The following is a 27,840-nucleotide window of genomic DNA, read 5'->3' on the forward strand; positions in this document are numbered from 1 at the left end:
ATAATTTTATTCACAGAGGTTATACCGAGCACAGTCTGTGCATTTGGCCCAGTACAAACGTGAAGGGAGCAGAGAGGCCCTGAGGAGTTTACAGACAATTCAGACCTAGATACTATAGTTATAATGCTAAACACACATGGATCCAATAACTTAGGAGGCCAATGCGTGCTTTAAAGACAGGCAATAGCATAAAAAATACCTCTTCTCTATATTTTGGAAGGCTTCCTGTAGAGAGGTTTTTGGGGTAGGAACTGTCTTTTACTGTATGTGTGTACAGTGCCTGGCCCAATAGGGTCCTAACTGGGGCCTTTGGGTGTCACTGTAATACATATAATCAATAATAATAAGTATTAAAGTGGGATTGGAATGAGCTGATTTTGGTTTTTTTGGTACACTAGCTGTGGGAGGGAGGTCCAAGGGCAAGGGCAGCAGCATGGGGAAGGCAAAACGACCAGTGTGGTGGTGTAATAATTGGCCCTACAAATGTACATAATTAAGAACTCAACTGTAAAAAGTATGTGAAAGTTCCTAAAATGTCAAAGTAACTTATCAAGAATAAATGTTAATGGGAAAAGATATGAAAGGGAGACAGAAAAACTGAATTAGTCTAAACAAAAAGGCTACGGACGTAACTCAAGGATGGTGTTTGTTTGTTTTTTAAAGTGTAAAACCAGTTGTCAAGGCTGAATCCCCACTCTGTCACTTTGAGTGCAGAAGGTGGGGGCCCGTAAGGATTTTAAAAATTAATACTTGCCACTCCAGGCTTGTATTAAACTCCCAAGGTTACAGCTTTTCTCTGACCTTGGCGTGGTAAACGCTGCCACCACCCAAATGCAAAAAAAAACCCTTGGACCCAGGAAGGAGCACTTGGGAATTCCTCCCTGTGCGATACCCTCAAACCCTTTCACCCCATCCCCCCCGGGGAACAGCTGAGAAAGAAAACAAAGGAAATTAGCTGTTGCTACCAGCTAATCAAACATCACTCACAAACCTCTTAGGACACCAAAAATCCCATCCTGTTCTTAAAAAAGGTAAAATTTATTAAAAACAAAAAGAAAGGAAATACATTTGGAACTTAGGCTTTTTGCTAGATCTTAAAAGAAACAGTTACAAAAAATAAGCATCAAGATAGCTCTCTTGAGGTTCAGCTTAAAGGTTACAAGCAAAACAAAAGCATCTAGGGTTAGATCCACAAGCCAAAATAAAGAAATAAAACTAATAGTGTCTATTTAAACATGCCCTGTCCAGTGATTTCTTCTAGGTGTGGAAGATGAATTCCTGCTTATAGCATTGCTGCTCCGTGTCTTGTTCTCTGGAGACAAAGGGAAAGTTTCTTTCCCAATTTTAAAAAGTTCCAGCTTCCCATTGGCTCTTTTGGTCAGGTGGCTGCTTTTTTTTTTTCTTTACCTGGGGGACTTTTTAACCCTTTACAGGTAAAGCAAGTAGAAAACAGCTACCAAGAGGGATTTTACAGCTAACTGGCTGGCTGGGTGTCCATCAAAGGGAGCTACTCCTCCCCCCCACTTCATTTATCACACCAGAAAAACAAAATTGATGTATCAAATTCTAGGCCCAATTGGTAGACAAAATAAAGTGACGTTCTCCTGGTGTTATCCGGGCTGCTGATTTGCTAGATCACTCCAATCCTTTACTCTGGGAACCAGCTTTACCCTGCTGTGTTGTGAGAACCCCAACTCCTGGGCTATTCACACACAACTTCTGATATGTAAGCTGCTCCTTGGATTCTGCAACCGAATGACACTAGCCAATATCTCTGGTCCCAGACACAACTCTAGGAACCGCTGTCTTGAAGTGTCCAGTTATGCCTGCTAGACGCTGCAAGCTTATAGGAGTTCAACAATTTAACAAAGAAATTGATATGTACCAGGCTTGTTATCCCAAAGGGAGTCTCTGACATGCTTCAAACCAAACACGCTGCTTCAGGTAGAATAAACAGATAGATTTATTAACTACAAAGCCACATTTTAAGTGATTATAAGTCAAAGCACAACAAATCAGATTTGGTCAAATGAAATAAAAGTAAAATGCATTCTAAGCTGATCTTAACACTTTCAATGCCCTTACAAACTTAGATGCTTCTTACCCCAGGCTGGCTGGTTGCTCTTCAGCCAGGTTCTCCTCTTTGATCAGTGCTTCAGTTGCTTGGTGTGGTGTCTATAGATATAGGTTGAAGAGAGAGGAAGAGCATAGCAAACATCTCTCCGTTTTATCATGTTCTTTCTTCCCCCTTGGCTTTGCCCCCCCTCCCTCCTTCAGAGTCAGGTGAGCATTACCTCATCACAGTCCCAAACCGACCAAAGGAAGGGGGATGACTCACTCTAGAGTCCAACAGATCCTCTGTTGTTGTCTAGGCCAGTGTCCTTTGTTCCTGTGAGGCTGGGCTGGGTTTGTCCCATACATGCCCTGATGAGGTGTGAACTGCCCCTCTGCTTTTGGAGAGTTTTTGTCTGGGCTTTTTTTTTAAGCCATGAGGACACATTTTCAGCCTCATAATTATATACATGAAATTACAACCTATAACATTACTATAACAATAATTACTTTGTCAAGTATCAGAGGGGTAGCCGTGTTAGTCTGGATCTGTAAAAGTGGCAAAGAGTCCTGTGGCACCTTATAGACTAACAGACGTATTGGAGCATAAGCTTTTGTGTGTGAATACCCAGTTCATCAGATGCATCCGACAAAGTGGGTATTCACCCACGAAAGCTTATGCTCCAATACGTCTGTTAGTCTATAAGGTGCTACAGGACTCTTTGCCAATAATTACTATAACATCACAATAACAATGCTCAGTGCATCATGAGCCTTCCAAAGACACCCAACATGACAAACTTTGCATTAGATACCACACAATCATATTATAAGGATGAACATGGGGGTGTAGGGTGTTTCCACGAGGTACAGAATGTCACACACTCCTTATGTGGTCCTTAAATTAAAAAACTTTGGAAGAAAAATTGGCTACTGAATGAAGCGTCACCATCATGGCTGCCATTCCGATGATCTACAGGGACCCCAGGCTTTCATCATCCATATTCTAAAAAATGTCCTGACCAAACCAGGCCAAAAAAAAGACCCAAATGACATTTCCACCTCTATTGGTTTCAACTAAATCCCAAACACCACCTAAAATAAAACAAAATCAAATGTTAACAACAACAGTAACACCAACAGCTCAAGCCTCTCTCAACCAATTTCTTCTCTTGTCACTAAAAGGATAGTTATTACCATTTAAAAACTGTCAAACAACGGTTTTTTTCCTTCTAAAAGCTCGCTCCAGCTAATTCCCCACCCCCCCAAAAAGTTGTTTAAAATAAAAACCTTGTTTAATACTTTACCTTTCAAATCCTTTAACTGTTTTCCTTTCTTTGCTTTATCTTTAATTTAAAAGTTTTAAAAAAATGTAGTGGTATGTTTGCCATGGTACTAAGCAGGCTGAAGTCTCTGTATATCAAACTCCAGACCTGGTTTAATACTGTTTAATGTTGGACAGTGACTGGGTTATGTTAACACCTTTCGCCCCTTTATTTAATCTAAATCAATACTACATTGGAAAAGGATAAAAAAGGAGGGCGTTTTGGGAGGAACATAGGCAGAAGAAAGGGAGGTTAAAAGTGAAGGAGGGAAGAGATGCAGGCTCGGGTATTGTGAAGGACCATGATGGTGGGCATGAATAGCCTGAATTTAATGTGGAAAGTGAAAGGAAGATAACTCTACAATATTCAGTAATAAAGGTAATTGATCCTATGATGTAGAGGGGGTGGGATGAGGCAGGAAATAAAACTGCTTTCTCCAGATCCAGTGTCTCAGTATTGTTCAGTTGGTCAGCTGTTTTATGTGGAGGGTTTTTGTCCTTTTGAAGCATCAGAAGCAAAAGGACAAAACTAGAACTAGAAATACTGTTGGTGGAACAGGCCCGGTATGGCAGAAGAAGGGATTGTGGTGGACCAGTGCTCTAATCTAATGTGGAAGGAGGTGGGATACTGGATTAGAAGGCTCATCTGGTGCAGCAGGAGGTGGGATGATGGCCAAATCTTATTTTCTGGTTGTGAAAATAAAAGATTATGATGAACAGTTCTGTAACAAAAAAAAGGAGTACTTGTGGCACCTTAGAGACTAACCAATTTATTTGAGCGTAAGCTTTCATGAGCTACAGCTCAAAGCTCGAAAGTTTATACTCAAATAAATTGGTTAGTCTCTAAGGTGCCACAAGTACTCCTTTTTTTTTTTTTGCGAATACAGACGAACACAGCTGCTACTCTGATTTCTGTAACAATAGATTCAGTTTACCTCTGGAATAGTCTCCATGGGAAAGTGAATTTCTAATACTCATGGTGTTTAATTTTAGGCTAGATAATCTGTTTGGCAGTGTTCACTGCTGTAAGGGAACAGGAACAAAACTGTTCAAGGCAGGAGTTAGTAGAACATAAGAGGCTGATCTGACAGACAGTCTGTAACTTCTGGGATTCTGGGTGGTGTGCTGTATGTTTCTAGAAACAGACTTTTGTGTGAGTTGGATTTAATAATACCAGCCGCAGACACTCAGATGCTCTGGTGATGGGGGTTGGGTATGTACCTAGGTGGGTGGAAACAATTATTTTAGCAAAAATAAAAAAAACTCTCACTATACCCCCTAAAAATAAAAACACAGCAAGCAAGTTAAAATATTACAAGTTAGGCTGTATGTTTCAGCCTCTTGTGAACTGGATACAGGGAGCACCTTGTATCCTGCTCCCATAGAGCAATGTCCTCTCATTCTTGACCAGAAAGATAGGTTGGTCACATGTGAAGCAGGGCTAATAAATGGGTAAAATGCGAGAGTCCTGAACGGTCCTTTCAAAATCAGAGATTACAAGCCCCAACACTGATGATCTCATATGGACGAGATATTACGTAATTGTGGTTTATATGTGAATTGATCTTTCAGGGATGTTGCATACAGCAGAAGACAGCAGTGCACTGGATCTACCCACTGAAGGTGAGAAGGAGGTTCTGGGTCTCACTGGCAGGTTGGGAAGAGGAATCTACTGTATCTGGTCTGATGCTGATATTGAGAGTCTCAGCAACTTCACAAATTGAAGAGAGCAGCTGTTCCCTCTCGTTGCCGGGGTGCTTTGCATGCACAGTGAGAGGGGAATAGTCTCCTAAGAGTTGTTTTTGGGGGAAGCACACCCACAGCTCATCTAATCTTTGGCATTTCTGCTGCCACTGGTGTCTTTCTCACAAAAATCTTGAAGAGCTGAACTGAGAAGTAACCAGCTCTCTTCAGGGAGGGTAACAATTTTCAGTCAGTAGGAATGTGGGCTGGACTTGACGTGGTGACACAGAGGTAAAGTGTCTGTGTCACATTACTTATCCTCTGAGATGTGCACACTCCCAAACCGTAAAACCATTTAACTTATTGGTGCCTCATACCTGAAGGTTTTCATAGATTTTAAGGCCAGAAGGGACCGTTAGATCATCTAGTCTTCTGCATAACGAAGGCCTTAAAATTTTACCCTGTTACATCTGTATTGAGCCAGTAATTTGTGTTTGGCTAAAGCGCATCTTCCAGAAAGGCCCAGAGTCTTGATTTGAAACCATGAAGAGATGGAGAATCCACCAAGTTCCCTGGTAACTTATTCAAAGGGTTAACCACACTTCACTGTTAACATGTCACTGAATACTCTAACAATATAAACGGAAAAAAGTATGTTCCATAAAAGCATATAATGCCCAGAACAAACCACACAATGGAAGCAAGAAAAACCCACAACAACCCTTCATATAATGTCAAACAATATACAGTAACTTGTCGCTTAACATTGTAGTTATGTTCCTGAAAAATGCTACTTTAAGCGAAACGATGGTAAGTGAATCCAATTTCCCCAAAAGAATTAATGTAAATGGGGGGGTTAGGTTCCAGGGAAATTTTTTTCGCCAGACAAAAGACTATATTTTATATATATACACACACACATATACACAGTATAAGTTTTAAACAAACAATTTAATACTGTACACAGCAATGACGATTGAGAAGCTTGGTTGAGGTGGTGAAGTCAGAGAGTAGAAGAGGGTGGCATATTTCCCAGGGAATGCATTACTGCTAAATGATGAGCTAGCACTTGGCTTAGCCCTCAAAGGTTAACACATTTTTGTTAATGTAGCCTCACATTCTACAAGGTAGCAGGAATGGAGGGAGGGGAGATAGCATGTCAGAGAGAGACAGAGACACATACTGTGTGTGAGAGAGAGACGCGCATTGCCCCTTTAAGTACGCTGACCCCACTCTAAATACAGTACACTGCCTTTAAAGTAGATCAGCAAGTTGAGACAGCTGCTGCTGCCAGCAAGCTCCCTCTGTCCTGAGCCCTGTCGTGTGTCTCCCCGCTCTGTGGAGATGGGGTAAAGGAGTGGGGGGGAGGAGGACACCCTGACATTAGCACCCCTCTCCCTCCCACCCGCACAGCAAGCAGGAGGCTTCCAGGAGCAGCTCCAAGGCAGAGGGCAGGAGCAGCACACGGCAGTGGGGGCAGGGACAGCTGAACTGCCCGGCAATTGACAGCCTGCTGGGCGGCTGCTGCACAGGGAACTTAGGGGAGCTGATTGGGGGGCTTCTGGTCCCCCCTATTTCCAAGCCCCCACCAGCAAGCTCCAACGGGCTGTTCCTTCTGCAAGCAGTGAACAAAGCAGGCAGCTGCCAAACAGAGTTATAAGGGAGTCTTGCACAACTTTAAACGAGCATGTTCTCTAATTGATCAGCAATGTAACAACGAAACAACATTAACCGGGACGACTTTTAAGTGAGGAGTTACTGCACCCTGACTCCATCCTCTGTGTATTACCCTCATAATAGCTTTCTTGTCTGTTTGGTTTTCTGCTGGAAAACTTTTATTCTTAAGTCAGACTGAATGTTCCTTATACCCATGTAAAGCCTGTGATCTAAACATGTCAGAAATTGTTTTGGTTCTTCATGTCAAGCAAGAGGTGACCAATGGGCACAGGAGGTTATACAGTTTTTTTTTTTAACTGGGAAAGCAGTTGTCTTGCTTCATGCAACTCACCAGTTGTTTTGTTAGTAAAGCCAAAAATGATGTGCAAATGGTATCTAGTGAACCTAGTTTCTTGTTGATTTCCATTATTCCACCTCCTCCTCGTCACTAGGGCAGATGGAATAAGGCTTCCTTGCAGTTACTGTGAGCCAAAAATAAGAGGTCTTAATTGGTGCTGAGGAGGTGGAAAGATACAATTGGGACACCCAGCTGAAGATATAGGACTTGATACGCAGAATAATCACAATTGGTGTAAATAACACCTAGCTGTTATCATCAGTAGACCTCAAAGCACTTTACAGAAGAGATCAGTATCGTCATCCTATATTTGGGGAAACTGAGGGAGAAAAGTGGTTTAGTAGCACTCACGCAGCAGCAGAGCTGGGACTCAAACACAGGTCTCCAGAGTCCTAATTCAGCCCCCTGTCCACTAGGTTATTACAGTCTGGTCTGTAACAAGACCACAGGTACTATTGAAGAGTCTGGTACTAGATGAGGGCCCCTCAAATTATATCTGGTCATCAACTGTGTTCTTATCTAATCTTGGAAAGGAAGTGTGGGAAACTTGCCCTGTGCACTACTTAGGTGTGTATTTGTGCTTGAAATAAGGGGCTAATTCTTTTCCAGCCTGATATCTCTTCCTTAACTTGATATCGAAATGCTGAATTGGTGACTTGAAGTTAATTTCCTTGTAAACAGACGGCAGTCACTAATGCAGGGTTTATTATGACTTCACTGCAGAAAGATCAAGCTGGGGCAGGAGGGATATCACATAACAGCAAAGGGAATGCAGATGTTACCCTGCTTTATAAGCACTCATATATGCATTAAACACATACTCCACCTGCTCATTTGCCTGGTAAAGCTGTGTGGAAGATGTATTATGAGTAAACTCTGGTATGTGTTATTGTTACTGATCCTGTTTCTTCTGCTCAGTTCTGGTGCGACTTGTGGCGGATCTGAAGTTGGAACAGTATGTACACTGTGTGTTGGATGAAAGCCAGAAAGAGGTCAGTAAAGATTATTTCCTTGCTCCCTTTGGTCCCCCAAATTTGAAAATATGGAAAGTTACACAGTATTGTGAATGGGCTCTTGTGGAATGTCCTAAATGCTGCCGCTGCCTTCGTGACTTTGGCAATGTTGACATCTGCCCTGGAATTTTTGCCATCATATCCCCTCCACCGTGGCAACATAGCATCCTTTGTGGTTTCTCTTTTCCCTCCATTACTGCGGCAATAATATGGGCAGCTTTTTAGACCTGAAGCTGCTTGGCAGGCCTGCTCCCTTCGCTTGTGCTCTCTTCATTGCCAGGTTCATCACAAAATGTCAGGCTTCCCCAGAGCACAGACACTTGGGAGACAGCAGAGGTTGGGAGAGAGTTCGCCAGCTCCCCCATCCACCTCACATCAGCTTTGGGGGTGCAGCAGCAGGGCAAAAACCAGGAGGAGATTACAGCTGGGAGATTTGGTGGATGTGTTAGGGACAATTGGCTGGACAAACACATATCTTCCGCTGATTTATCCTGAACAGTTAAGGGGGTTCCACTGGTTTAGAAGGTCCCATTCCAAGGGGTTCATTGCACCATGAGGGGAGTTCACCATTTTGTGTGTGTTTCCCATTTTGGGCCACATCCTTATAGGTGGTTCGTTTTCTTCCCTCCCCAGTTATCTAAGGCAGCCACCATGAGAGGGAGCCTGCCTACGTTAAATCTCCTGGGCAAACTGGCAGATGCCATCCCGGGGTTAGCTGATATATTGGTGATTGAACACGGTGAGTCATGCTTCATTATATCATGGTAGCATCTAGTGGCACTAACTGAAAGAGTGAGACAGACACTAAAACAAAGAGGAGTCCGGTGGCAGCTTAAAGACTAACAGATTTATTTGGGCATCCGCTTTTGTGGGTAAAAAAACCCACTTCTTCAGATGCATGGAGTGAAAATTACAGATACGGGCATATATATACTGGCACATGAAGAGAAGGGAGTTACCTTACAAGTGAAGAACCAGTGTTGACAAGGCAAATTCAGTCAGGGTGGATGTGGTCCACTCTCAGTAATTGATGAGGAGGTGTCAATGCCAAGAGGGAAAATGGCTTTTGTAGTGAGCCAGCCACTTCCAGTGATCTTCCTGAAAACGCCATCCTGGCCACCATGGATGTAGAAGCTCTTTATACCAATATTCCACATGAGGATGGATAACAAGCTGTCAAGAACAGTCTCCCTGATGATGCCACAGCACACCTGGTGGCTGAGCTTTGTGACTTTGCCCTCACCCGCAACCATTTCAGATTTGGGGACAACATATATCTTTAAGTCAGCGACACTGCTATGGATACCCGCATGCCAACATTTTTATGGCTAACTTAAAACAACGCTTCCTCAGCTCTCGTCCCCTAGCACCCCTCCTCTACTTGCACTACACTGATGACATCTTCATGATATGGACCCCCAGGAAGGAGGCCCTTGAAGAATTCCACCTGGATTTCAACAATTTCCACCCCACCATCAACCTCAGCCTGGACCACTCCACACAAGAGATTCACTTACTGGACACGAAAGTGCAAATAAGTGATGGTCACATAAACACCACCCTATACCAGAAATCTACTGACCACTATACTTACCTACATGCCTCCACCTTCCATCCAGGACACATCACACAATCCATTGTCTACAGCCAAGCCCTAAGATACAACCCGCATTTGCTCCTATCCCTCAGACAGAAAAAAACACCTACAAGAATCTTTATCAATTCTTAAAACTACAGTACCACCTGGGGAAGTGAGGAAACAGATTGACAGAACATGACGGGTACCCAGAAGTCACCTACTAATGGACAGGTCCAACAGGGAAAACAACAGAACACCACTGGCCATCACGTACAGCCCCCAGCTAAAACCTCTCCAGCATGTCATCAACGATCTACAACCTATCCCTCACTCTCACAGACTTTGGGAGGCAGGCCAGTCCTCGTTTACAGACAGCCCCCCAACCTGAAGCAAATACTCACCAACAACTACACACCACACCACAGAAACACTAACCCAGGAACCAATCCCTGTAACAAACCCCTTTGCCTGTTCTGTCCCCATATCTACTCTAGCGACATCATCAGAGGACCCAACCACATCAGCCACACCATCAGGGGCTCATTCATCTGCACACCTACTAATGTCATATGTGCCTGCAATGTCCCTCTGCCATGTACATTGGCCAAACTGGACAGTCCCTATGTAAAAGAATAAATGGACACAAATCAGACATCAGGCATGCTAAGACACAAAAGCCAGTAGGAGAACACTTCCGTCTCCCTGGACATTCAATAACAGATTTAAAAGTAGCTATACTTGAACAAAAAACTTCAGAAAACAGACTTCAAAGAGAAACTGCAGAACTAAAATTCATTTGCAAATTATCACCATTAATTTGGGCTTGAATAGGGACTGGGAGTGGCTGGCTCATTATAAAAGCAGCTTTGCGTCTCCTGGAATTGACATCTCCTCATCAATTATTGGGAGTGGACTACATCCACCCTGATTGAATTGGCCCTGTCAACACTGGTTCTCCACTTGTGAGGTAACTCCCTTCTCTTCATGTGTCAGTATATAATACCTGCCTCGTTGATAATGGGCTGTACGTGATGGCTAGTGGTGTTCTGTTATTTTCCTTGTTGGGCCTGTCCTATAGTAGGGTGATTTCTGGGTACCTGTCTCACTGTCAATCTTTTTCCTCATTTCCCCAGGTGGGTATTGTAGTTTTAAGAATGCTTGATAAAGATCTTGTAGGTGTTTGTCTCTGTCTGAGGGATTGGAGCAAATTTGGTTGTATCTTGGGGCTTGGCTGTAGACAATGGATCGTTTGGTGTGACCTGGATGGAAGGTGGAGGCATGTAGGTAAGTATAGTGGTCAGTAGATTTCTGGTATAGGGTGGTGTTTATGTGACCATCACTTATTTGCACTTTCGTGTCCAGTAAGTGGATCTCTTGTGTGGAGTGGTCCAGGCTGAGGTTGATGGTGGGGTGGAAATTGTTGAAATCCAGGTGGAATTCTTCAAGGGCCTCCTTCCCGGGGGTCCATATGATGATGATGTCATCAGTGTAGCGCAAGTAGAGGAGGGGTGCTAGGGGACGAGAGCTGAGGAAGCATTGTGCTAAGTCAGCCATAAAAATGTTGGCATACTGTGGAGCCATGCAGGTACCCATAGCAGTGCCACTGACTTGAAGGTATAAGTTGTCCCCAAATCTGAAATGGTTGTGGGTGAGGACAAAGTCACAAAGCTCAGCCACCAGGTGTGCTGTGGCCTCATCAGGGATATCATTCTTGACAGCTTGTAATCCATCCTCCTGTGGAATATTGGTGTAAAGAGCTTCTACATCCATGGTGGTCAGGATGGTGTTTTCAGGAAGATCACCAATGCATGGTAGTTTCCTCAGGAAGTCGGTGGTGTCTCAAAGATAGCTAGGAGTGCTGGTAGCGTAGAGTCTGAGGAGAGAGTCCAAATAGCCAGATAATCCTGCCTTAAGAGTGCCGATGCCTGAGATGATGGGGCATCCATGGTTTCCAGGTTTATGGATCTTGGGTAGCAGATAGAATACCCCTGGTCGGGGCTCTGGGGGTGTGTCTGTGTAGATTTGTTCCCATGCTGTAGCAGGGAGTTTCTTGAGCAGATGGTGTAGTTTCTTTTGATACTCCTAAGTGGGATCAGAGGATAGTGGCCTGTAGAATGTGGTGTTGGAGGGTTGCCTGGCAGTCTCCTGTTCATAGTTCGACCTGTTCATTAAGACTACAGCACCTCCTTTGTCAGCCCCTTTGATTATAATGTCAGAGTTGTTTCTGAAGCTGTAGGTGGCGTTGCGTTTTATACGGCTGAGGTTATGGGGCAAGTGATGCTCTTTGTTCACAATTTCAGCCTGTGCACATCTGCCTTGTCAGCACTGGTTCTTCACTTGTAAGGTAACTCCCTTCTTTTCATGTGCCTGTATATATATGCTTGTATCTGTAATTTTCACTCCATGCATCTGAAGAAGTGAGGTTTTTTACCCATGAAAGCTTATGCCCAAATAAATCTGTTAGTCTTTAAGGTGCCACCGGACTCCTCGTTGTTTTTGTGGATACAGACTAACACAGCTGCCCCTCTGATACAGTCAGTCACTTTCCCAAGGTCACAAAGCGAATCTGTGGCAGAACTAGATATTGGATTTCTTGAGTCCCTGTCCAGTGCTTAGCCACAAGACTGCTCTACCTCTCCTGGCCAGTTCAGCCTGTTGAAGACCAGCTGTCAGGGTTCCTTCCCCACTCTGAACTCTAGGGTACAGATGTGGGGACCTGCATGAAAACCTCCTAAGCTTACTTTTACCAGCTTAGGTTAAAACTTCCCCAGGGTACAAACTATTTTACCTTTTGCCCTTGGACTTTCGCTGCCACCACCAAACGTCTAACACCGATTACTGGGAACGAGTCCGTTTGGAAACGTCTTCCCCCCCCAAATCCTCCCAAATCTTACACCCCCTTTCCTGGGGAAGGTTTGATAAAAATCCTCACCAATTTGCATAGGTGACCACAGACCCAAACCCTTGGATCTTAAGAACAATGAAAAAGCAATCAGGTTCTTAAAAGAAGAATTTAAATAGAAGAAAAAGTAAAAAGAATCACCTCTGTAAAATCAGGATGGTAAATACCTTACAGGGTAATTAAATTCAAAACATAGAGAATTCATCTAGGCAAAACCTTAAGTTACAAAAAGACACAAAAACAGGAATATCCATTCCATTCAGCACATCTTATTTTCTCAGCCATTTAAACAAACAGAATCTAACGCATATCTAGCTAGATTACTTACTAAGTTCTAAGACTCCATTCCTGTTCTGTCCCCGGCAAAGGCATTACACAGACAGAGAGAGAGGCTTTGTTTCTCCCTCCCCCCAGCTTTTGAAAGTATCTTCTCTCCTCATTGGTCATTTTGGTCAGGTGCCAGCGAGGTTATCCTAGCTTCTTAACCCTTTACAGGTGAAAGGGTTTTTCCTCTGGCCAGGAGGGATTTTAAAGGTGTTTACCCTTCCCTTTATATTTATGTCACCAGCCTTAGTGGAATTTGGAGCTCTGTTTGCCTCTTGGGAGACATGCATGTGGTTGCACTTCCCCAGGTCTCCCTTCCCCAAGGTAGGAGTGTCGGTGTGAGCATGCTCAGCCCCTGAGTAGAGGAGTCGGGGGGCGTGTATTGTTATGTAGTTTAACTGTGAGCCCCTCAATTGTTACAGCATCACTCAGTCCTCAGAGAATCACAGCAGTTGGCCCCACATCTCTAAATATAAGGTTTGATTAGGGAAATAGGGAAAGGTCAATTAACATGCCTTAGCTAATCTCGACCTCTTTTCCTAGCCTGCATGGACAGGTCTGTAAAGTGTTTGTGGAAGCTTTTGCAGGGAATGTGCCTCTGCCGGATGACTTAGAAATGTCTGTTACCAGTGTTTTCTCTCAACAGCGGTCATTGTCGTTCACCACTCTAGGTAACTTAATGGAACACCTGCTGGCAGGCTTGATGTACCCCAACGAGGGTATAAAGGCTACTGTCTGCTATCTTTACGGCAAGCTGTATTCTTCCCCCATCAGTTCAGAAAGGCTGTCAGTGCACTTCACAGAGAGGCTGTGTGACCTCTTCCTGGCTACCCTAGGGAATGCACAAACAAAGGAACTGCAGGTTAACTGCATGGGTAAGACACCTCAGAGAAACAAAAGGTGGGGGTTGAGGGGGTGAGAGAACCTGGATTTGTGCAGGAAATGGCCCAACTTTATTATCATGCACATTGTGTAAAGAGTTGTCACTTTGGATGGGCTATCACCAGCAGGAGAGTGAATTTGTGTGGGGGGGTGGAGGGTGAGAAAACCTGGATTTGTGCTGGAAATGGCCCACCTGATGATCACTTTAGATAAGCTATTGCCAGCAGGACAGTGGGGTGGGAGGAGGTATTTTTTCATATTCTCTGTGTATAAATAAAGTCTGCTGCAGTTTCCACGGCATGCATCCGATGAAGTGAGCTGTAGCTCACGAAAGCTCATGCTCAAATAAATTGGTTAGTCTCTAAGGTGCCACAAGTACTCCTTTTCTTTTTTTGAAAAGGTGGGGGGTTGTCTTTGTTAGTTTGGGAGTCCTAATGTGTGCTGGATTCTGAATTGTTCCTCAGAACTCTGAACTTGCAAACTCTCAGCTGGTTGGACTGTTCCGGAGGTGGTGAGCATACTTGTCCACAGCTGCTGATCCCTTCTGTTACTGCACAACAATTGTTCATCCTAGCCCCATTGCCAAACCCTCCTGGTATAACCAGGGAAGCAACACACCCTGTCCCACCTTGTTGCTGGAACCCCAGTGGTACCTGCTGTAACTGTCTCTGAAGGCCTCCAGCTTGCACCATGGCTTGACCTATCCCAATTTGACTATGTCATCTTCCTGGAAATCAAGTAATCCCCTAAGGTTAAAGTGACTGATTCTAACCTCTACATACAATCAGATAGATTGGTTTTGTAAAGTAGCTGGATTGATTCTGAGAAATACAACTTGGAGATATGAAGTGTCTCGTAGTTGAGGCTGAAAAACTAAAATGGAAACTGGCTTTCTGTCACAGGTGCTGACTTTCCAATATGCTCACCTCTTCCCACGCCTGGCCCACCCCTGCCCTGCCTCTTTCCACCCCTCCCCTGAGCACACCGCATCCTCACTCCTCCCGCTTCCCACCGAGATCCTCCTGCACGCCACAAAACAGCTGATCACGGTGGGTGGGAGGCACAGGATTGAAGGGGGAGGCACTGATTGGTGGGGCCCACCGGCAGGTGGGAGGCACTGGGGGAAGAAGGGGGGCTGTTATGGGGGCTGCCAGTGGGTGCTTAGCATCCACCATTTTTTTCTCCATGGGTGCTCCAGCCCTGGAGTACCCACGGAGTCGGTGCCTATGTTTTCTCTACGCTTCTGGGTCAGAACCATCGCTTTGCATAGAGCAGCAATGTCATGCAGTACACAGGATGGTTTCGTCTTCACTCACACAGCTCAAATGCCCACCACACAGCAATCTCTCTCTTTACAGTAGAAGGGGAACAGTCGTCTGCTTGCTTTTCACATCCAGCAGTCAGCCATTTGTAACGGAGGACTCTTTTCAAAAGTTCACTCCAACAGCCATGCTACATCACTTCTGAACTTACACTGGAGCGTCGCCTACAAAATCTCTTGTTTATGATTTGCATCAGTGCATGTAACAACGTACACTGTATGTTTATAATGTGCTGCTTGTGGCAGTATCTTTAAACTTGCAGCAGTTACAGAAATGGGATTATTAAATGGGAAGGTGTGAGAGCAGGTTGAGAGAATGGATAGCAAGAGGTGTGAATGGTTGGCACTAGTAAAGTACCTGAGGGAGAAACTGGTGGTTGGGTCCCTGGCTGCAAGCAGCAGAGAAGTGGTGGGTTTTGAGCTGCGCTTTTTAAAAAGAGTTTGGAGGTGAGGAATCAGAAAGGCAGAAGGAGTGGATCAGGTTGAGCAGAGAGCTGGTGCAATGGCAATTAAAGGATCCACCGATAGAAGAGGGAATGGGGAATGGAGAGAATCAGAAATGGCAAAGAGGAGAATTGGGGATGGGGTGGGGTGTAAAGCATTGATGGACGGTGGAGATACATGGGGGCATGCCCAGAGAAGGCCCTGAATGTAAGCAGAAGGGTTTTGTCAAGAATACAGAAGTGGTTAAGGAGTCAGTGATATGTTTCAGGGCAGAATGTTGTGAAGCTCCCAATCCTCCCCACTCCCAGTTTGCTGCTTGTTCTTTCTCTCCCTTTGTAGGTTTGCTAAAGGAGCTGCTGAATTCTGACCATTTTGTATCAGTTATTATGAACAATTCAAGAAGAGGGGCAGATTCCGAGAATGCTGAGTTGCTGGAGAAAGAGAACCCACTGCCGCTCATGCTCAAAAAGGTAATTGCTGAAGGGGTTACCACATCTGTCAACATGCCTTGTACAAGGGGCCAGTCAAATTATCCGTTTCTGTGAGGCGAGTTATCAATAGGAGCAGTTATTTGCTGCACTGGTTCAAGTAGCCTCATATTATGTCCTCCATACTGATCAATGTCAGATGCAGCCTAGGAAGGTGGAAATCCCCCATAATGCACCAGTTGTTCAATAGTGCACAGGTAGTGAATGGAATTTCTTCCTGATCTCAGCTATGTTTAGCCCGAAGCATGAGGATTGACATAGCTCTTGTAAGCATTCGCCTGGCTAGTGCGATTGCAGAGCTATTCTTAGTCATAGGCTTCTTTAATGTTTTTCTTAATCTTGCTAAGTTACTTGCCTTGGTATTATCTTGCCATAGCAAGTTACCCTAGGGAATTATATGTTGCTTAAAGAGTCTTCTTTTTGCCTGTTTTAAATTGGTCTTTTTCAAGCCCCCTCTAGGAATTCTTTCATAATCAAGTCTGTGGTTTTGATTTTTTTCTTCATTTTTGTTTCCACACAGCTGTTGCTGTCCAGAGATGAGATGCTACAGGTGGCAAGTGTTCAATGTATGACTGCTGTGCTTGTGCATTCTCCCATCAAGTATGCTCCTGCCTTCATTCATGCAGACATCCCAGGTGAAGAAATACAATAATACCTTGTAGTTCTACAGTGTCTTTCCCTCTGGGGGCACCTTAACAGTGTACAGTTTGTGCACATAGGTAATCAGCCTCAATCCGTGTAATGCATCCACCTCTGGGGTAGTCACAACAGCCATTCTGCATCAACAAAAGCCACCAACAGTATTTTGGGAAGCGAAGTGAAAATAAGCTCCTAGTTGAAATTGTAGGGGGAGTTTTATGTAGGCAGAATGTAATGTTCTGAGTTGGAATTTGGGCAGGTCATCAAGTCTAAGACGCCTCTTGCAAAAAGTGCCGATGAGGATACTTATTAACCATAATTGGTGTAAAAACTGCACTTCCAAATGCACGGCACGGCTAGGAGGCATTGGTGCAGTAGTGATTCAGAGCATAGACCATCCTTTACCAAATTACTAATTACTTCCTGCAGCATTTGAATTTTCCTTTGAAGTCTCCCATCTAAGAATTGACTAGGCCCAACCCTGCTTAGATTATGCATTCTCATGAGACCACAGCCCATGGCAATATAACTGCAGAACCCAAACAAGCTAACTTCTGTCCTGAATTAACCCTATGTTGTCCCCTTGACTTCAGTGGCGTTGCACAGGATGTTATTCAGCTCAGACTTTGGCCCAGTATGCCAACCCAGGGAGATGTTAAACTTTAATTTCCCGTCCGCAGAGGAATTAATCACTTTGGTTTTGTGCATCCCCTTCTTTGGATGTGTAAGAGTTTGAGAGGAGGGGTCACAGCTGCTGTGACAAAGCTGGCTTTATATCCCTTAAATCAGATCAAAGTCTATAGCCATATTTCAGCTGCTTGCTAGCTCTGTACTGGAAGGATAGCAGCCCACCTGCCTTCAGGACCCTGCTGCTCTTTAGTCACTTTATTTTGAGGACAATTTCCTGGTGCAAGTGCTGGAGGAACCAACTAGGGGCGGAGCTCTTCTTGACCTGCTGCTCACAAACCAGGAAGAATTAGTAGGGGAAGCAAAAGTGGATGGGAACCTGGGAGGCAGTGACCATGAGATGGTCGAGTTCAGGATCCTGACACAAGGAAGAAAGGAAAGCAACAGAATACGGACCCTGGACTTCAGAAAAGCAGACTTTGACTCCCTCAGGGAACTGATGGGCAGGATCCCCTGGGAGAATAACATGAGAGGGAAAGGAGTCCAGGAGAGCTGGCTGTATTTTAAAGCATCCTTATTGAGGTTACAGGGACAAACCTGTAGATGTGTAGAAAGAATAGTGAATATTGCAGGCGACCAGCTTGGCTTAACAGTGAAATCCTTGCTGATCTTAAACACAAAAAAGAGGCTTACAAGAAGTGGAAGATTGGACAAATGACCAGGGATAAGTATATAAATATTGCTTGGGCATGTAGGAATGGAATCAGGAAGGCTAAATCACACCTGGAGTTGCAGCTAGCGAGTGATGTTAAGAGTAACAAGAAGGGTTTCTTCAGGTATGTTGGCAATAAGAAGAAAGCCAAGGAAAGTGTGGCCCCTTACTAAATGAGGGAGGCAACCTAGTGACAGAGGATGTGGAAAAAGCTAATGTACTCAATGCTTTCTTTGCCTCTGTCTTCACGAACAAGGTCAGCTTCCAGACTACTGTACTGGGCAGCACAGCATGGGGAGGAGGTGGCCAGCCCTCTGTGAAGGAAGAAGTGGTTTGGGACTATTTAGAAAAACTGGACGTACACAAGTCCATGGGGCCGGATGCGTTGCATCCGAGAGTGCTAAAGGAATTGGTGGATGTGATTGCAGAGCCATTGGCCATTATCTTTGAAAACTCATGGCGATCGGGGGAAGTCCCAGAAGATTGGAAAAAGGCTAATGTAGTGCCCATCTTTAAAAAAGGGAAGAAGGATGATCCTGGGAACTACAGGCCGGTCAGCCTCACCTCAGTCCCCTGAAAAATCATGGAGCATGTCCTCAAGAAATCAATTCTGAAGCACTTAGATGAGAGGAAAGTGATCAGGAATAGTCAGCATGGATTCACCAAGGGAAAGTCATGCCTGACTGATCTAATTGCCTTCTATGATGAGATAACTGGTTCTGTGGATGAAGGGAAAGCAATGGACGTGTTATTCCTCTACTTTAGCAAAGCTTTTGACACTGTCTCCCACAGTATTCTTGTCAGCAAGTTAAAGAAGTATGGGTTAGATGGATGCACTACAAGGTGGGTAGAAAATTGGCTAGATTGTCGGGCTCAACAGGTAGTGATCAATGGCTCCATGTCTAGTTGGCAGCCGGTATCTAGCAGAGTGCCCCAAGGGTCGGTCCTGGGGCCGGTTTTGTTCAATATCTTTATTAATGATCTGGAGGATGGTGTGGATTGCACCCTCAGCAAGTTTGCGGATGATACTAAACTGGGAGGAGTGGTAGATACGCTGGAGGGTAGGGATAGGATACAGAGGGACCTAGACAAATTGGAGGATTGGGCCAAAAGAAATATGATGAGGTTCAACAAGGACAAGTGCAGAGTCCTGCACTTAGGACGGAAGAATCCAATGCACCGCTACAGATTAGGGACCGAATGGCTAGGCAGCAGTTCTGCAGAGAAGGACCTAGGGGTGACAGTGGACGAGAAGCTGGATATGAGTCGACAGTGTGCCCTTGTTGCCAACAAGGCCAATGGCATTTTGGGGTGTATAAGTAGGGGCATTGCCAGCAGATCGAGGGATGTGATCGTTCCCCTCTATTTGACATTGGTGAGGTCTCATCTGGAGTACTGTGTCCAGTTTTGGGCCCCACACTACAAGAAGGATGTGGAAAAATTGGAGAGAGTCCAGCGAAGGGCAACAAAAATGATTAGAGGACTGGAACACATGAGTTATGAGGAGAGGCTGAGGGAACTGGGATTGTTTAGTCTACGGAAGAGAAGAATGAGGGGGGATTTGATAGCTGCTTTTAACTACCTGAAAGGTGGATCCAAAGAGGATAGATCTAGACTATTCTCAGTGATAGCAGATGACAGGACAAGGAGTAATGGTCTCAAGTTGCAGTGGGGGAGGTTTAGGTTGGATATTAGGAAAAAAATTTTCACTAGGAGGGTGGTGAAACACTGGAATGCGTTATCTAGGGAGGTGGTGGAATCCCCTTCCTTAGAAGTTTTTAAGGTCAGGCTTGACAAAGCCCTGGCTGGGATGATTTAGTTGGGATTGGTCCTGCTCTGGGCAGGGGGTTGGACTAGATGGCCTCCAGAGGTCCCTTCCAACTCTGTTATTCTATGATTCTATGATAATGTACCATCATTTTCCTCTGCATTCTCCCTACCTCCTTTAAGAGTCCTATTCCACAGTAATCCTCACTTTGGCTGAGCAGAGCTGGAATCCCTTTTTCCTTCAGGACTCATCAGTGCTGCTGGACACCATCCAGAGGTGGTGGGTGGTTGTCTCCTCTTCCCTAGGGACTATTACTGAGTGTTACTGTTAAATTAGTATGGCAGTAGGGTGGAAAAAAGAAGACGTTGCTCCCAGTTAAAGCCCCTGTCGTTCTCCCTGGCCCCCTTTCCCTTACACTAGGGGCAGTTGTGCCATGCATGGCGGAGATGCTGTTTTACTACGATGGATTTTTTTGTTTGTTTGCAGAATTCCTGTTTGAGCGTCTCTCCTGCACCAGTGAAATTCTCCTCTGGTCGGTTTATTGCTGCCTGTTGCTCCTAACTGAGGAGCGGCTTTTCTTTTCCAAGTGTCACACAGTCTATGGTAGGTCCCAGTCTTTCCTAGCCTGTCAAAATTGCTAGAGTAATATCACACGGACACTGAAGATGGGGTTGGGATTTCAGAGCCTTTTACTGCAAAGTCACTGGTCCCAGTCAGGCCCCAAGTTGGTAGTAACTGAAGATTATTCCCATATGATGCTTGTCTGGAGACTTCCATGACATAGGTTTATGGTGCCTGAGTCCAGTTCCTGATGGGCACATGTTCACATTGCAGAAGCCACCAGCACTGTTGACATTAACTGATGTCTTGGTGGCAGTCTCTAGAAGAGGCCAAGGACATAGGAAGACAGAAGCTGAATTCACCATTAGGGTGTGTCTATATTTGAGCTGGGAACATGATTCCTGGCTTGTGTAGATGTACCCACCCTAGCTCTGCTTGAGTCAGCACCTAAAAATAGCACCGTGTCTGCACTGGCAGAGGTGGTGGCTTGGGGTAGCCAGCTGAGTGTGAACCCAGAGGATTAGGTGGCATTGTACTTGGGGTAGCAACCCCAAGCAGCCATCTGGGCCACCACAGCTACGCTACTGGTTTTAGGTGCTAGCTCAAGCAGAGCTAGTGCAGGTATGTCTGCGTGAGCTGGGAATCATGCCTTCCAGCTCAAATGTAGGTGGCCTTTACAAGCGGAAGCTGATGCATGTTGGCAGAGAGCAGAGTGTATGGGGAACTTTTTGCTGCCATTGCCTAAGTCCTGCCAAGGTCAGCAGATCCTCCAACCCCCGTCCCCCTTTGAAAACTCATCTCCCACCCCCATCATAACTCTTCTTGGGCTTTTGGCGGGTGTGTTAAAATCTCCCTGATGACATCTTGTGAATGCATGCCCCTCTGCAGGCATCGAGTCTGTGGTGAGGAGCCTGAAAGAGATCCTGCAGCTGAATAATGTGGAGCTGCACAAGCAGGGACTCTTGCTGTTCACTGAAATACTGAAACGGTAAGGGACTCACTCACGCTCGCTCACACGTCACTGAGTTGGAGGACATTGCGAAGGCAAGGGAGAGCACCTGTTCACCAAAGAAGGGCCCGAGAGCAAGTTTCAGATAAAACTGACTCAGCCACATCTCGTGCACCACCTACCAAAACAACTGCCCCTCAGTAGCTCCCGTCGCAGTGTCAGCAGCGGACTGAGTAAGCAGTCCTCTCCGCCTTGGGCAGAACATTTCCAGGGTAGGACAGAGGCACGTTGGTGGGGAAGAGGAGGGGGGAGCCAGGGGATTGGGTCAGTGTATGCGAGCAGCTCTGCACGGCTTGTGCTGCTCTACGGCTAAATGGAGAACACAGCCTCCAGGGCTTTCAGTCCGACACCTGTCACCTGGGTTAAATTTTACACAGAAAAGAAACATTAGGCTGAAATACAAATTTGTTTCCCATCACTCTTCTTTTCTGCAAAATAGGAGAATTCATGTAGTGTCTGTTTTTACCCCACCCCCCTTTATTTCTTTGCCTTTCCATCACCCCAGTATCTCATCCTTTTTCTTTTTCACTCCGTTCCCCAAGCTGGATTTCTGCGGCGTGACATTACAGTCATTTCTGTAGCAATAAAAAATAATGTGATGCTGTTGGCACAGGATGGTGGTGGCGGGAGCAGGGTCCGTCAGAAGGAGAGAAACCAGGACATGGGAAGAGAAAAGTTCTTGCTCAAAGCACACATCTCTGCATTAATCGTTGCAAATGGAAGAGAGGATAATACTGCATCTTGCCAAGCTCATGGCATTTTTAGTATGTGGTGTTCTTTGCTGTGCTTTGAAGTACAGTGTTTCTTTCAGATGATCTGTTTTGTGCTGGGGAAAGGGATCCCATCAATGATCCTCTAATTTTTCCCCTTCTGCTTGCTCTCTAACTGAGGGTTGCTGCATTGCAGTAACACCTCCTCTCCCCCAAACCACCACAGTCACTGGCCAAAGGGGTGGCTGAATACAGGAATCCCTCCCTTAGGAATCTATTTGCTTTTTGAAAGGGTCAGGTGACTTGCAGGAGAGTCAGCACAGGAGGAGCAGCAGGCAGAGTTTGGGACCCAAACAGAGATGCTGCCATTTAGACCTTTCCTCCAATACAAGATTACATCATAAAGTACCCTACTGCAGTGATGTTTCTGCCCCCAGTAGGGAAGCGTTTCTCAAGGATTCGTGTTTCAAACAAGAAAGTAAAGTTAATTAACAAAATAAGAAAGTAAACAGAAGAAGGTGGGGTTTGATGCATGGAGACCATCCTTCCCAACAGCATTCTCCTTACCCTGTCTCCCAAGCAGCTGTTCCAGCTATTCTTTCAGTTCTTGCCTGAAGCACCCGTGCATGGGATAGGGGTGGGGTGCTGAGCTGGATTTAATCCTTTCTTCACTGAGTGACCAAATACTGCTACTGCACTCAGTCACGCTTACTCCTGGCCTTTCCCCATTGGTAAAGGCCCCTGAGGGCTGAACGCTGTGGCACTGAAAGTTCTAATGTGTTCTGCAATGAGAAGGTCAAGTCACCAAAGCTCTCATTTTTCAAGAACCAGAACCTTTTCTGAGGCTTAAAAAGGGGATGTATCCAGTCAGTGTAGTTCTCCCCATGCCTTTGCGATCCAGCTGCTGGACTGCTGGCCTGATGGCTAGAGGTGATATTTTTAAATTAAATATATTGGTCAATGTGGTGCTCTTTTCAAGATTACTTTTCAAGTTCATGGCATCATCCATGCTTCCTGGCCCCATTCGGCATTAGAAGTGCCACAATACTGCAAGAGAAGCTCTTTTCATGGCATTTCCAGCCTCTCTGGAAGCAGGGTATTTGTTTCCTTATTTAGAAATGTCTGTGTTCAGGTAGGCATTCAGGTACCAGAGTGTTGAGCATGGTGTGAAATCCTAGGGAGGTGAGTTCTTTCTCTTGTAGGGAGGCTGTTTGTCCTGAAGTTTTCAGACCAGTGTTTGCTGATCCAATCACATACTTAGGTTTTTCTCCAAATCTTCTGACATTTATTTGATGTGACGAAGTGGGAATGTTCTTGATGTTTTCTCTGAATACTGTGTGGGTGCCTCAGTTTCCCCTATGCAGTTCTTAAGTATCTAGGTGGTGGGATAAGGGTGTGTGATTGTTGCAGATACCTAGAGGGGCCGCACAGAGAATGGCTGACCCCCTGTCTCCTGGCAACTGATGGCCTGGGCCCCTCTCCTCTGCAAAGGTGCCAACTGAAGGTGTTGGAGAACAAAAAGATCAGGTGACCTCCTGGCCCCGGAAAGAGACAAAGACTGAAGGAGGAGTGGCGGGGGGGGGGGGAAGCTGGGGGAGACTGCTGGAGAGTGAGTCAGTTTGGGCTGGCTGGGGACGTGAAGTACAGATGTGGTTGTCTGGCTCACTGCCCCCCAAAATGGACCCAGCTGAGGGGTCCTGTTCCCTGTACCTACAAGCTCTGTTTTAGACCATGTTCCTGTCATCTAATAAACCTCTGTTTTACTGGCTGGCTAAGAGTCACGTCTGACTGCAAAGTTGGGGTGCAGGACCCTCTGGCTTCCCCAGGACCCCGCCTGGGTGGACTCGCTGTGGGAAGCGCACGGAGGGGCAGAGGATGCTGAATGCTCCAAGGTCAGACCCAGGAACATGGAAGCCATGTGAGCTTCTTGCCCTGAAGACAGTCTGCTCACAGAAAGGAGACTTCACCAAAGTCCTGACTGGCTTCGTAGGGAGCAGTTCCAGAGCATCGCCCAGGAACTAATTTGCCTGTCATGAGTGGTGCTGGGATCCAGCCATAACAGACTCATAGACAGCATGAATGTTTTGCCTGGAGACTACATGAAACCCATGGAGAGTCACTATCTCAGTACAATGCTAGGACTTTGCTGTGTGACATCTGGTAGCATGGCCTGAAGCTGCAAGACTTAGCGTCTTTTGGGGAATAAACACCAAGATGGTCTTATTTTTCGATACTCTCTTTTCAAGCAGGGGTTGTCACAAAGCTTTACTCATTTGCTCCTTGTTTCCCCTTCTCAGGCAGCCAGTGGAAATCAAGTTATTCACAAATCTAGCCATGTGTAAAGATGCCATTGGTGTTCTTGTGGAGGCAGTAAAATGTCCGGTGCTGGAGGTAGCAGCAGAGGCTGTGAAAGCGGTGGCAGCTATTATGAGGTAAGCAGGAAGGGGTCTGATAGGCTTCTTTCAGGAGAGATGTATTTTGGATGTGACACATCTGTCTTATCCATATTGGCCTCTTCAGATCTACTCCTGTCTGTCCAAATCCATCACAGTTGCCTTCAACCCAGTTACAGGCTGAAGGCTTTGATTCTGTATAATGTGGCTGCACCAGGTTTTGGCTGGAGCGAGTTGGTGAAGGTGTGCTATTGTCCATCAAGTCTTTCTTCATGCTGATCTTGCCACGACATGTGATCTTCTAGGGAGTTCTGTCTCCAATGGGGAAAGTTCAGAGGCTTCTTCCAACTCCCAGCTGCTGTCCTTCTTTCTCCCCGTCTCCACAGGAAGGACCACTTGAGCTGTCCCCCAGTGCAGTATGTAGAGTTGCAGAGACTGATTGAGACTATGCTGAAGCGGTGCGCTGACCTCTCACTGCCACCCATTAACAGGAGGTCTGCAGTAAGTCAGGGAGGACCACTGCTGCTCCTCAACAGGGGTGGCGGATGATGGCCTTTGTATATAGCTGGGCATATAGATGCCGCATAAACTCATACTTCCCCCTTTTTCCATGGGTGGTGGGTAGCCCTTAGGGATCCCTGCAGTTTCTCTTTATTCCTCCTCCTCTGGAAAGGTCTCAGTTCCTCTCTAGTTGAGGCAGGCTGGGTATGGGTCCCTTTGGAGGCCATTCTTGCTTCTGCCAGATCAATGGAAATGTGGGGAGGTTTGCTAAGAAGTGGTGCAAGGATTCCTTCCGTCAGGGCTGAGTTTACTCCCTTCATGTGGTGTCCTCAGCTCCAAGAGAGTTCAAGCTCCCCACCTTCAGGCTCCTTCACAGCGTGCTTCCTCTTTCATGTTTATAACTGGTGATGTTCCTCACTCTGACTTAAACTCAGGGGGTCACATTCCTTGGGCTGTGACCCCCCTCTCACCAAGAGAGCTACCAGCAATCATTTGGATTGCAAATCTGGTCCTCTTCTCATGAAGTGGAATTGGGCAAAGATCCAGAGGTGTATTTGAGGAGGAGGAGCAATTACAGGTGGCTGAACACAAGCACAAAGGTTAAGAACCCTTGTTTTAGATCTATATGCACATGGGTTTATGTCACAGGTGTGTCTGTAATGGAAGGAGCACCTGGCTGAAACGTAGGGTTGTGCAGGTAGGTGCTGAATTTTCTCTAAAAGAATTGTGCATGGTCTGAGTAATGTAGCATCTGTTGTTTTTGTCTTATCTGATGGGGGACTATGAAGTTGTTTCATGCTGCTTGGTTAGACCTTAGATGTCAGTCTATTTGCTTTTCATGAGCTATGAGCTCCATTAGCACTAGTGAATCTCTAATAGAGGGGGAACTGGGCTGTGGAAAAGAAACCAGGTGTTGACTTCTTTTGACTCAGGGAAAGCAGAAAATGCTTATTATAAGGTGGAAGTTGTTTCAGCATCAAATGGGAAAGGGGCTCATGGACATGCAGTTCTCAGACTGCTCAGGCATCAATCTGTAACTGTTCTTAAATGTTGTCCATTTGGAGGGAATTCAGAGAAGAACAACTCAGATGATTAAGGAGCTGGTGGGTTTGACTTATGAAGAAAGATTAAAAGAGCCATGTATGTCCTTGCTCACCAAATGACTAACACCCTGGTCCTACAATTAGGGAGATGCAGGCAGACTCCTGTGGTCCCTTGAAGCCACATTGAAGTCATGGGACTCTGTGGGAGCTGGGGTCTGCCCATTCAGTCAGCTGCAGGATTGGGGTCTAAGGAGGGATATAACAATCTACAAGCAACTTGCATGATGTAAACACTGAGGAGGAAGAGGAATTGTTCAGGGTTGTCCAAGAGGTAATGAGATGAAACTGAATTAAGAGAAAATTAAAGCTGAATAGTCTGCCCAGAGCAGTGGTGGAAGCCTCATTACCTGAGCCATTTAAAACTGGACCAGACAGACCCTTGGCAATATATTGCATTGTGCAATGGGCAAGGTATTATCTAATAGACCTGTTCCATCTCTAATCTTGATGAGGGATGTGCAGATGGGTAATAATATTGAACAGAAAGGAACCCATCTGTGGATGAAATGAGTTTAGCTACAGGTTTTTTCCCCTATCCCACCCCTGGTTGGTTAGATGGTTTTGGGGGAGAACGTTAATTTGTTTCACATATAAACACAAGCTCTTGAGAACATGTCCCTGCTTCTGTCCTTTAACGGAGTGATCTTCTCTCCTCAATCTCTCAGAGTCACCCGGGGCACAGCACTCAGAACAAAGCGGTTTTGCGACAGGGGCAGTTCCTGCTCAGCACTGTGGAAGGCTTCAGAAATGCTTGTAGGTGAGGAGATAAGGGGATTTCTGTTGGTTCTGACTCTGTCTAGTCCATTGGTGAGCGAGTTTCCCCCTCCCACACACACACCCTGTGCCCAGCTAACATTCCTTACAGTCTCTCTTCAGCATGAGGTGAAAGTACAGTATATGGTCTGTCAGCACAACTTGTGGAAGGGCTGCTCTTTGGTGAGTCTGCCAGTTGTTAGCCAGATGCTAGAGCAGACTGAACTACTTAGAGGAATCATTCTCTGTGCCCTTCAAGCCACTAGAGTGGATGTATCCAGTCAGTGGAGTTCTCCCCATGCATCTGCGATCCAGCTGCTGGACCTGCTGGCCAGAGGCTAGAGACGATTTTTTTAAATTAAATGTATTGGTCAATGTGGTGCTCTTGAAACTGGAGATTCAAGTTGTCTGTTTAGCCACATAACACGTAAACCACAGGAAGTTGCAAAGTACAGTCCCCCTCATGATGACTCTGCCCAGATGTGGAGGGACTCACTTCTAAGAGTGAGAGAAGAATCTCCTGTGGCCTATTTAATCCTTGGTGGCTTCACTGACATTCCAAAAGAAGGAGGACCCAGTACCAGTTTTGATGGTTTTGTGACGCAAACCAGTCCCATTAGAAACTTGCCTAACACCCACCAGCTCATTCCCTGAACAGCTATTAGAAAATAACTTCTGGTCACTAACCAAATTTGGTGGCTAAACTTGAACTAGTGGAAGACTGTATTCCATTTCCAGTCCCCTCGTTTTAGTAGGTGCTGAAACAATGCCTTGGTACAGTGTTAGGGGGTGCTATGCTTATATAATACTGTTTTGTGGATGAGATGCAAAACTGGGTTCATGGCCACTCATGATCATTAAATACCCTACGGCATTTTTATAAGATTTGAGGCGTTAGCCTTGGTGTTCAGGCCAAATTCCAAACTGGCTAAGTACATTTAACCAAACAATATTGTCTCCTTTCACTGCAGCAGGAATTTCATTTAATTCTTTCCCCTCTTGTGATACTATTGTGTAGTGTCACTGGCTTAAAATGGC

General features: G+C 45.5%; 1 protein-coding gene across 3 annotated transcripts in view; it reads left to right on the plus strand.

The window, feature by feature from the left end:
- MEI1 (meiotic double-stranded break formation protein 1) overlaps nucleotides 1-27,840 on the plus strand; it is a 66,298-nt gene that overhangs the window by 1,759 nt on the left and 36,699 nt on the right. For 2 of the 3 annotated variants that reach the window (XM_078851092.1, XM_073327216.2), the window contains exons 3-12: nucleotides 4,949-4,999; nucleotides 7,992-8,065; nucleotides 8,720-8,825; nucleotides 13,563-13,766; nucleotides 15,878-16,008; nucleotides 16,547-16,661; nucleotides 20,259-20,375; nucleotides 21,222-21,321; nucleotides 24,350-24,484; nucleotides 26,715-26,806. In XM_078851092.1, the coding sequence (XP_078707218.1) occupies nucleotides 4,949-4,999; nucleotides 7,992-8,065; nucleotides 8,720-8,825; nucleotides 13,563-13,766; nucleotides 15,878-16,008; nucleotides 16,547-16,661; nucleotides 20,259-20,375; nucleotides 21,222-21,321; nucleotides 24,350-24,484; nucleotides 26,715-26,806 (1,125 nt within the window). Of the gene's footprint in view, nucleotides 1-4,948; nucleotides 5,000-7,991; nucleotides 8,066-8,719; nucleotides 8,826-13,562; nucleotides 13,767-15,877; nucleotides 16,009-16,546; nucleotides 16,662-20,258; nucleotides 20,376-21,221; nucleotides 21,322-24,349; nucleotides 24,485-24,831; nucleotides 24,947-26,714; nucleotides 26,807-27,840 lie in introns of all 3 variants that reach the window. The other variant, XM_073327215.2, reaches the window with a different exon arrangement.

This window comes from Lepidochelys kempii, chromosome 1 (genome assembly GCF_965140285.1).
Source record: "Lepidochelys kempii isolate rLepKem1 chromosome 1, rLepKem1.hap1, whole genome shotgun sequence".
NCBI lineage: Eukaryota > Metazoa > Chordata > Testudines > Cheloniidae > Lepidochelys > Lepidochelys kempii.